Raw genomic sequence first — 11,047 nt, 5'->3', positions numbered from 1 at the left:
CATTAACTATTTTTATAATCTGTTAGAAGGTTTTCCATAGAAAATCCGTAGATAGCCTTTTGGATTCAGTAAAGGGCCAGACACACGTAGCATTTCAGACATCGATTTCAGCATATCAGTGGGCAAACAATAGGGTAAATTTCTAGGTGTTGCTATAATTTAGCTATGATCAAAGTGAAAACATCATTTGATGCCTTTTTTACGCTCTTTCATAATTTACCAATCACTTCTGGGCTAATTGCATCTTGAGGGGAAGGTGCCAGGACATCGACACATCAGGACCACTACCGTCAGGACATCGACACGTCAGGACATTGACAATTATAATATGGACAGTCACAATCGCTACCCGTCCAAACATCGACATGTCATAATATCGACGTCAGTTCATCGACAGTCACAATCGCCACCCGTCAGAACGTCCACGGTCATAACATCGACACGTCATAACATCAATTTTTTTTTCATAACGAAAATCCGTCAGAACCACTAACCGTCAGAACGTCGACAGTCATAACATCGACACGTCATAACATCTAAAAAAAATTCATAACGAAAATCCGTCAGAACCACTTACCGTCAGAACGTCGACAGTCATAACATCGACAAGTCATAACATCTAAGAGTTTAAAGCTTTAGTTTTTTTGGGGTTTACGGGGGAAAAGGTTTCTAGGTTAGGTTACATATTTAATATATGCTATGCTCCCCCCCCCCCCCCTCTGATGTGCAAATATATAGCTGACATTTGTTTCTAAACTATTATATAAACTTATAAATTTTTTTTCATAAAGAAAATCCGTCAGAACCACTAACCGTCATAACGTCGACAGTCATAACATTGACAGGTGATAACATGTAAATATTTTTTAGATGTTATGACGTGGCGATGTTAAGACTGTCGACGATCTGACAGATAGCGATTGTGACTGTATAAAGAAAATCCGATAGAACCACTAACCGTCACAACGTCGACAGTCAAAACATCGACAGGTCATAACATCTAAAAATTTTTTCATGACGAAAATCCATCAGAAACACTAACCGTCAGAACGTCGACAGTCATAACATCGACACGTGATAACATCTAAATATTTTTTAGATGTTATGACGTGTCGATGTTAAGACTGTCGACGATCTGACAGATAGCGATTGTGACTGTCGATGGAATGACTTTCGACGTTATGACGGGCAGTGATTATGACTGTCGATGTCCTGACGTGTCGATGTTCTGACGGATTTTCCTTGTCGACGAAATGACGTTTAGTGCTTGTGACGGTTAGATGAAATGATAGCATCCCATCTTGAGCCCTTAAAGGAGCCCCAAAGGTATTTTATATGAATTATGAAAGAGCATAAAAAAAGCATTAAATGATGTTTCACTTTCATCCTAAGTAAATTATAAGGCCCAATGCAAATTTACCATGAACTTTTAACCCCCCCCCCGTAATGTGCAAATATATAATCTGAATTGGGGTATACCCTGAATTGTCGACGGCAAAGTTTCGAATGGCAAAATTCAGCGCTATCTTTGTCGACGGCATTTGAAAAACTTAAAACGGTTTATATTTGAGTTGCCTAATAAATGACGTTTGAATAGTTAAAAATAAGTATTTTTGGAATATATTACTCATGAAAGACTTATTTATGCACTAGTGATATGTTTTTAGTCACTTTTCAATAACTTAACTAGTGTTGATATTTTCTTTGTGTGGTAACAAAAATGAAATACCTTTGGGGCCCCTTTAAGGGCTCAAGATTCAACTAACCCCAGAAGTAATTATTGAATTATGAAAAAGCATACAGTAAGACATCAAATGACGTTTTCACTTTCATCCTTGCTAAATTACAGCGACACCTAGAAATTTACCAACGATAGTAGTACAAAAACAATGCCCTTTGCGTAGGATTTTCAAAAATTAACATCCTGGACACCAATAGTCAATTACACGTTATCAATACGTGCATGATTGATCTCAACTTATTATTTAGTTCTTCTATTGTTATTATTATCAATAAGTTATGTATTATTAAATTTCATTCTTTTTAAATTTTCATTTCATTAAAAAAATTAATTAAACTTTAAATTATTTCAATATTACATTATAACGTTCTTTTGTTGTTAAATATTTAATTATTATTATTTAGTTCTTATGATTTTTCTACTGAAGAGGAGAAACGATTAAAGATTTCTATTTTTTATGATCAAGATGAAATTCGGTGCCGTTTTTGTAAATCGGCACAGAAAAAAAAAAAATCAAGCTCAAATTGCCGCCATTCTCTTTGAAAATCGGCACCGAAAAAGCTAAGTCTGTTCAGCCCTTAAGCCGCAATAATCTTATGGTCTACACGAAACACAAACCCGGCAGCTTTTTTTGTCATAATCACTCACAGGTACAAGATTGGAATTTCGCCAATATTCGAAGCTTTTCTCTTTTGTTGCCCAGTAAGGTTCTCAATTTCTTTTTTTTTTCTGTAAGGGTTCTGTCCTCATTCCCTTTTTGTGTTTTCCTTGAAGCAATAATTCATCTTTAAAAATATTTTACATACGAACTCAAAAGATTTAATGCTAATATAAAGAAAATCTGGGCCAATTTTCGCCAAAATATAACATGGCAAAACTAGTTCGAAAAACATTCGCGTACAGACTGGAGAGATATTTAACTTAGGATAAAGTCAAATAATCTTGGTATTTATGTAAAACAAAAAGGTTGGCTTTTTTGCAGCTTGGTTAGACTTAAAACATTAACATGGCCTTAGTTTTTTCAGTATTTTGGCTGACAGAAGCAATATATTCGAAAAATCAGTAGTCAGTAGACAAAGAAAAGATTTGGTCAATTTAAGAGTAAAAAGACTCCATTGCAAAACTTGTGCTTTGAGGGCTACTTTTGTATTAATATGCAGTGAAAATAAGTAATTGAAAAAAATAAAGATTTATATTTTTATTTGTGACAGATTGCTTAGTGACAATTCTTCGAAGCTTTATCCTCCTCTTGAATAGCCAAATCACCAAGTCAGCTTATACTTAAATCGATGATGATTATACTTGCACGCAATAAAGAACCTGTTTTGTTTCTTGAAAACAAAAAGAACCAATACAAATGCCACGGACGAAAGAAATCGCAGATATGATTTCATCAAAATGCGACGCATCTGCATCAAACCAAAAATTCGAACTTGTAGCAGAATTCTCTGGTGATTTAAGATAAATATTATAAAAGAAGGGTGAATATGACATTTTCAATAGGATTTCGGTAGGTATTCCGTAGATAAAGTAACTGCGTCCTTTCATCCGTAGATAGACATCAAATTCTGTAGATCTACGGAAAAATCCGTAGAAGTGGAAACACGGGTTGCCGTCACCTTGAGATAAATTGCATCGATTTTTTCGACCAGAATTTTACCACAATAGATCGTTTGGTTCCATCCACAGACAAAAAGTATGTAACATACTTTTGTAATATTACCCACTGGTTAAGTCTAGCGTGTGACATTCATCAGTTAAAATATGATTATTTCCAACACTTTCTAAAGATTATCCTTTTCCACAGTGTGCTCAGAAAACGTAAAATATTTACATGAATTATGATTTACAATTTAAATCAACTGTAGAGAATAAGTTTTATTTTGCCAGTTCTGATGCGACAACAATCTATCTGTTAGTAATTTATTCAAACTGCAGCTGAATGGTTCAGAAGTCCCTGCTGAATGGCAATAATAGCACAAGAATCAGCTTTGGCGTGTATTATCACTCTGCTGCAGTTTCAGGCCTTCAGCCCACACCAAGTGGCCCTTGCACAAATACATACGAACCTACTAAATTTATTAGATTACAAAAAAAAAAAAAATCCTGAAAACGAAATTTCAGGATTATATTTCTTTGTTTGATTACAGGAGAACACTTGTTCTTGCCTCGGGCTTCGCCGATACGTAAATATACATTGACGTAGAGAGATACGCAGATATCAGTTGGCTTTGTTAAACTCTAATAATAATTTTTCATTAAGCGAAACTTCGATATTGTATTACCTTATAAGTGACAGAATTTGCAATTCGTCATTTTTTTCTGAATTTTTTAAGTACATGAACTATCTATGCAATAGGCCAACCATTCTTTATCATGAAGACACATTTCTAGCTTATTTTAGGATTCTAGATTCAGTATACTAAATTAGTTCCATCAAACTTCTCATGACAAACAAGAAAACAAAATAAACAAATAGCCAAGAAAAACCAGGGTAATGTCAGCCAGAAGACAGAAAAGAAGCGAAAATGACAAAAGCAGATATTTCGGCAAGAACCTCCGCTAAACCGTCTTCACTGCTCAAAAGAAAAAGAAAAAAAGGAAGAAAAACTAACCTTATAAAGAAAACTCGAACAGAAAAAGAGATATACTGAATCAAACAAACCAAAAAACTAAGCCACAATAAATGAAAGACCATTCACCATTTAGATTGGGCAAGAAGTCTCTGCTTAGCGATTGACATGGCTTGCTCTACTAGCCCGATTTTCATCTAAAGTGCAGTCAAAAGATGTTAATTTAACTGAGGAAAAGTGTGATTTGAATCTTTTAATATTAAGTCATTGTAAATTGGGTTTATAGGTATATTTCCAGTATCTCTGTTTAATACAAGGTCTCTCTTTATGAATACTTTTTAATTTAAATTGCCCCCTTAAAAGACTGTGGTAAGCCATTTGCTGTAGACATTAAACTTGCCAAAACGCTTACTTTCTTACTTGATTACTTCCAAAAAGAAAGTAAATGATGAGGACTTTCAAAGATGTGGAGGGCCAAGGCAAAATCAAAATCGTCATTTTTATTTCTATTTTCAAATCTCAGAGATTTATCTATTAAAATCTTGTGTTCATGCAGTCTTTCTCCCGCCCGTTGACGGGTCATACCCATGTTAAACATCCCACTTGAACACGAGACCCTCTGAACATCACTACCCAATAAAGATTCAGTTTCATCCTTTCCAGAATTGAAAAAACGTTCAACGTTTACTTCATTTTCTAGAGAAACAAAGAGATTATGTTTCTTTAAAAATTTTCCAAGTTTGCCGCTGAGTTTTGGGATATATGGTACAGTGGTGGTTTTGTTTTCAACTGCCAGAGTAACTAAGGAAAGGGGGAGGGGGTTCATTATTTTCTTGATTTACCTTTTTTAATCTTCTATGATATTCTCAATAAGTTTAATTGGGTAACCATTACAGAATAAAATATCTCTAACATAATTTAATTCAAATGCTACATGATTGTATGGACAGATTTTTGGAACTTTGTCGACTAAGAGATTACCACCCCTCTTTTCACATAAGGAGGGTGGTTTGATGATCATCGAGGGTGGGTTTTCTGTAGACAGAAAATTCGAGATATCAAACTTCTTAAGAACTTTGTGTCAACTTTTCTGAAATAATGCAGACTTTCCAAAAGCAGTCTCATCAGAAATTCCTAACAGCAAACATTTCGCATTCAAATTCATGATAAAATCAAAGTGAACAATTTATTCCCAAAATGTCAATTTACAGCGTGGCTTGTAATATTGATACAATATAAATAATACCTCACCAAAAAATTGGTACAATGCAATTATATGCATAAGTAAGTCACATAAGTATGCAGTGCTATCGAACTACCTCCAACATTAGAAATTATTAATACCAGTCTAAGTAACACTAATAAAAAGCGTGCCACGTGTGAAATGAAATAAATCACAGGAGGACACAAAAAAAGAACAAAGATCACAGTTTAAAATCTGAGGCAACTCGTTAACTAGAAAAAAAAGTGCACGGTTTTGAGTCTTTGAACTTCTTTATAGCAAGCTTGATAAAAGGCAATACAAGGAGAATGATTACTGGTAAAACACTTGTAAAATATAATACATGGTTAAATTCTGCTTTTGGAAGTATACCAACGCAAAGGGGACAGTATACCATCGTCTTAACAACCCTCCCAAAAAAGATCACGAAAAAACACGTTGCAATTACAGGAACCTGGATACCTTCCAGATGTGTTGGCTTCATATCCGTTTCACCAATAAGAAGGAATTAAACACACATAAGCACAGTTCCAAATGAGACCCCAAGGAGTATACTCCAATAATTGTAATTTGTAACAAGTAAATAATTTAATTCATTTTAAAATTAAGTCTGAAAAAATTGTGTGATTCGTCCATGGATCAGTCATAGTTAAGCACAGTAACTGACCTTTTTTAGTTTGGTATACACTGACATGTTACAACTAAGTAATAAAATGTAACTTCTTAAAGTGCGAAAATAAGGCTAACATCACCTTGCAAAAGCAGGAATATAAAACTCTAAATTTTGAGATAAGCATTTTGTTCAGTTTAGTTGAAAGGTCCAATAGCTATGCCTCTAGCGATGAGCCCCCATAGTCCCCAGAGCAAGGACTGTAATTTTGAGATAAGCATTTTGTTCAGTTTAGTTGAAAGGTCCAATAGCTATGCCTCTAGCGATGAGCCCCCATAGTCCCCAGAGCAAGGACTGTAATTTTTACAATTAATACCTTTGGATATGCATAACCTTTCTAAGTTGATGATTGAAAAATCATCAACTTGAGCCCATTTCACTTCTCCCTTGAGATGTTGAGACTTTTCTACAATTTCTCATACTTCCAAATAATTCGTCTGTTTTTTTTTTTTTATATTTCTTATAAAACGAGCTCCCATCACCCCCAATGTGAATTATTGCTTATATCCTTGACTCATATTAAATTTTTAGTTTATTTGGCCATACTTGATTGCTGCAGAGGGTAAGGGATTGAATGTATTTCTCAAAATCTTAAATTAAACAACAAAACATGACGATATTAAGATGTACCCTTTTTTAAAAGAATGTGTACTGCACAAAGCCTCTGGCACTATTACGAGCTCTTTTTTTAGTGAAAAAAAAAGGCCAGCGAGACTCAGAATAAATAACCTATAAACTTATTTTAATTTGGCTAGTCTTGAGCTTAGGGTTAAAATCCTAGTAGTAAATTAAGGGCTGTCAACAAGAGCCCCAACTATGAAGCCTTTATTTTGAAATTTTGCTTTATTTTTTTTCTTTTCTGGATTTTCTTTTTAACTTTTTTTTTGTTCTTCAATTTTCTCCTTCCTTTGGACTAAACACACCTTGTTCATTACAGTCGAAATACTTGTGACACAGTTTTCTTTTCGCAATCTCACTAGACCTTTTCTTCGTTGTTTTATCACTTTCATTTTTGACACTTAACTTGCAAAGATTCGATTTTCCGCAAAACCTGACCATCTCAAGAAAAACAACTTAATTTTCCTAACCTAAAATTATATTTTTTAAGAGTTTATGATTTCTAAGTCAGCCAGGTGGCAACAATACCTAAGGTTATAATATAGTCAGAAGACAGAAATAATTGGTATCATCATGACCAGATCAGAAAATGACTAGCATGCTAATCCCTCCTTTAATATGAATCCTCCTTTTTATATAAACCCTTTGTAGCATTATAATCCAGGTATGTATACAGGGAGATGTACTCCTTTGAAATCTCAAGATTTTTTATAATATAACGATGATAATAATAATAATACAAAAATGTCTGAAATGTCCATTTATGACAGGTTGGATTTTACTGTTCTATGGAGGAGGGAACAAATTCATTACAACAGCAAAATAAAGGAAAACTGAAACGAAATCTTTAACAAAACTCCTAGTATACATATCCGGTTTATAATGCTAGAAACGAGGGATTTATAAAAAAGGAGGATTTAGATTATAGGAGGGATTTAGCCTATATATAAAAAAAGGAAAACAGGATTTATAAATCCCTGTATACATGCCAGGATAAATATGCTACAAAGGAGGGATTTATATAAAAAGGAAGATTTACACTAAAGAGATTTATATAAAAGAAAGAAAAAAGGATTTATAAATCCCTGTATACATGTCTGGATTAAAATTCTATAAAGTAGGAATTATATTAAAGGAGGGCATTATGTAAAAAAAAAAAAAAAAAAAAAAAAAAAGAATGTGGGTACTGAGAACATGAATTATTTTTATGCAACAGAATTTTCTACAGAAAATCAGTGGAATGTCACTAAGTTAAGAGGAAAACTGGAATAGTTATTGACACATTAATTTAAAATAATAAATCTAAGTCAACAAAAAAACTTTGACATAAACAATAAAGTTTGCGTACAGAACTATTGCGAACTGATGATTCAACCTAGTTAATACTAAATAACAATGTGACGCATAGAAAATTTGAATGTCGTAAACAAAACCGTATTTCAAAAGAGAAAGAGAGTGAGAGAGAGAGAGAGAGAGAGAGAGAGAGAGAGAGAGAGAGAGAGAGAGAGAGAGAGAGAGAGAGAGAGAGAGGAAAACTGATTTGATCACTTCATCACAATATCTTCAAAATTTAATTTTCAATCATAACTGCATTCAAACATTTGACACATTGTTAAGTTCGAGAATAAGAAAAATTAATTTTTATTTAATTAAGATCCAAAAGTCTTTTTTAGGTATTGATTTGAGTTTGGTAAACAACCAAAATTACATTTCACATCAGCCCAAATCTTAATCTCAATATTTCTATCTGAATGTCCTATTTCAGGCAGAGGTAGCAACAATTAAAGGTTGTAAATTGCAGACTCGAGACTCAACTCAGGGTAACAAATAAAAGTTACATAAAAAAAAAAATCCTGAAACATATACTCTATTTCAGATAATGGGAGTGAGAGATAAAGCCCATGAGTAGGAAATAGTCAACTTAAGAGTCATCTCGCGACCATAAATAAAAAAAAAAAAACACTTGATACTCAACTACCATTTAAGCTCAAAGAACAAACGGATCAGATACATAACGAGCTTCAGACTAACTAAATAAACTGGTAAAATATGCCAATAACTGAGATAATTCATAACAGGTCACACAGTAAACAATCATATTTTGGATGAAATGAATGTAGTATTGATTCTATTTAATACAGTCTCGAAGTCCTTAAAGATTTAACAACGGAATTTAGGGTATCTATATATTAGGAAAGTATAGGTCGTCAAGTGATTTCCATTGAAGTTGCTCAATGATAACTTAAAAGTTTCCTCTAGAGCAGTTTCTGTGGGGTCTCTAGCGGCTCTCTAATGTAAGCTAAGGTATCGTGTACTGTTTAATGTATTTATGTAATTTCGTCATTCACAACTTGTAACTAAGATTTAAATTTGTTTACCTGCACTTAATACTATATTTAAGCCCCTGACACTGTTCATATTTTGAAATCTTCGTATTTTTCCTGCTCTTCTGTTACTATGTTATATTGAGGGATATGGTCACTTTTAAAATGACACTATGCATAGAGACTACGCATAGAGGCTAAACTTTCACCCAAAATAGTAAAACCTGTGCTATTTTTATTTGCCAAAAGTTTGGCAGATATAAACACAAATATGGCATCAAATACAATGTTACTGTGATATGACCAACAGCGCCTTCAGTAAATGTGCTCAAGCGGTTTTATTTTCAGCTGCAGCATATTGTTAATATTGATTGCCAAAATTTTTGCATATACAAACTAAATACAGTGTCGAATAACCTCTTACTGTAATAGGACCCGCAGCACCATCAGTAAATGTACTCAAGCAGCTGCATTTTGAGTGACAGCATTTGTAATTTTTGTTTGTAAAAAGTTTAGCAGATATAAACATAAATACGGTATCAGATACCATCTTACTGTGATAAAACCCGAAATGCCTTCAGCGAATGTGCTCCAGTGGTTGCATTATCAGGATTTCAAACGGCTGAATTATCAGGATTTTCAGCACTTGTACTGTTATCATTAACATTAGTTTCTTCAACAGTTTCTTCTTTCTTAGATAGAGTGGACTGCCAGAAGTTGTTCGATATTGATTCACATTCGGGATGCAATTTCATATAATATAAGCACAATAAAGAAACACCAGATACAAACAGCAAAAAATGCAGAGGTAGTCCACCAACTTTAAATGCTACGTCCAAAGGTGTGTGGAAAAACCATACCATGATAAAGACTGTATTTTCAACAAAAACTACCTAAAAAAAGAATAAGAAAAATTGATTAATTTTAGTTTTCTCCAAAAGTATCTTCTATGACAGTCTTACAGAACCTTTTAATTTTTATTCCTATGATATAAAGAAGCCCTACTAACGTCAAACAAATAAAATTCAAATGAATTGCCAAATGAACCATTATGAAGCCGAATTGACTAGATTCCCTTTTCGTGCTTTCTTTTTACTTTTTTTAAAAGTCAAAACCAATGGCTTTTGATAACTAGAATCAATGACCAAAAATAATCAGAAATTTTTGACATTGAAAAGACAAATTCTTTAGGACCCAATCTTGCTAAACGTGCTAAAATAAACTATTTATGCTTCACACTGTAACTTATACTTTCATTGATTTCTTTTCTTTATTCCAATGTCAAAATCTTTGAATTTCAGAATTAAATAATACAACATAAATATAAAAAAAACTTAGACATTGAAAAAAAATACACTTATTAGAAAACAATTTAATTTCAAGGATATTAAAACACGGTTAAACAAGCTGTTCATGCTCAAAGACATAAGAAAATGCAAGAAGATTTTTGAAATCATTGCTGCATTATAATCAAAGTAAGCAATACATCTTCTATGCTATTTTTTCTTAGAAGGTTGTTGAGTATTTGGTATCTGAGATAGTTATTTATCATAAATGCAAATAACAGCCTAGTTAAACAGCCCCCTTACTAAATGGCGTTATTCGCGTACTGGCTAGCTTTCTTTCTGGAAAGCTAAACCAGCTTAGCTTTCCATCTGATGTTCACGACTAGCTGAAATCTACCTGATCGATATTCAAAGAAGAAAAGAATTGACAACACTTGGAAAGCAAATCAAGGCTGCTAGTGGAATCTGTTTTTAGGCTAGCAACCTTTAGCACTAAATCCTAACTATTCCCTTCACGACTTAAAAAAAAGCTTGCAATTTCGACTCGGGTACTCTCACACCACATAATTTTCTAATTCCAGTAACAAGGACCATACCCAAAAGTTTAATTTGG

The 11,047-nt window shown here is 33.3% G+C and overlaps 1 protein-coding gene across 1 annotated transcript in view; it reads right to left on the bottom strand.

Moving 5' to 3' along the window:
* Positions 1-5,492: 5,492 nt before the first annotated feature.
* The window catches only part of LOC148950897 (XK-related protein 6-like), a 44,352-nt gene continuing 38,797 nt past the window's right edge, over positions 5,493-11,047 (bottom strand). Inside the window, exon 7 of the mRNA XM_089090504.1 lies at positions 5,493-10,041. Within this exon, the coding sequence (XP_088946630.1) occupies positions 9,763-10,041 (279 nt within the window). The 3' untranslated portion in view covers positions 5,493-9,762. The remainder of the gene's footprint in view (positions 10,042-11,047) is intronic.

This window comes from Artemia sp. Qi Xiang Cuo, chromosome 6 (genome assembly GCF_049724085.1).
Source record: "Artemia sp. Qi Xiang Cuo chromosome 6, ASM4972408v1, whole genome shotgun sequence".
Taxonomy (NCBI): domain Eukaryota; kingdom Metazoa; phylum Arthropoda; class Branchiopoda; order Anostraca; family Artemiidae; genus Artemia; species Artemia sp. Qi Xiang Cuo.
The sequence above is the reverse complement of the archived record's forward strand: the minus strand, read 5'-3'. Positions and strand labels throughout refer to the sequence as shown.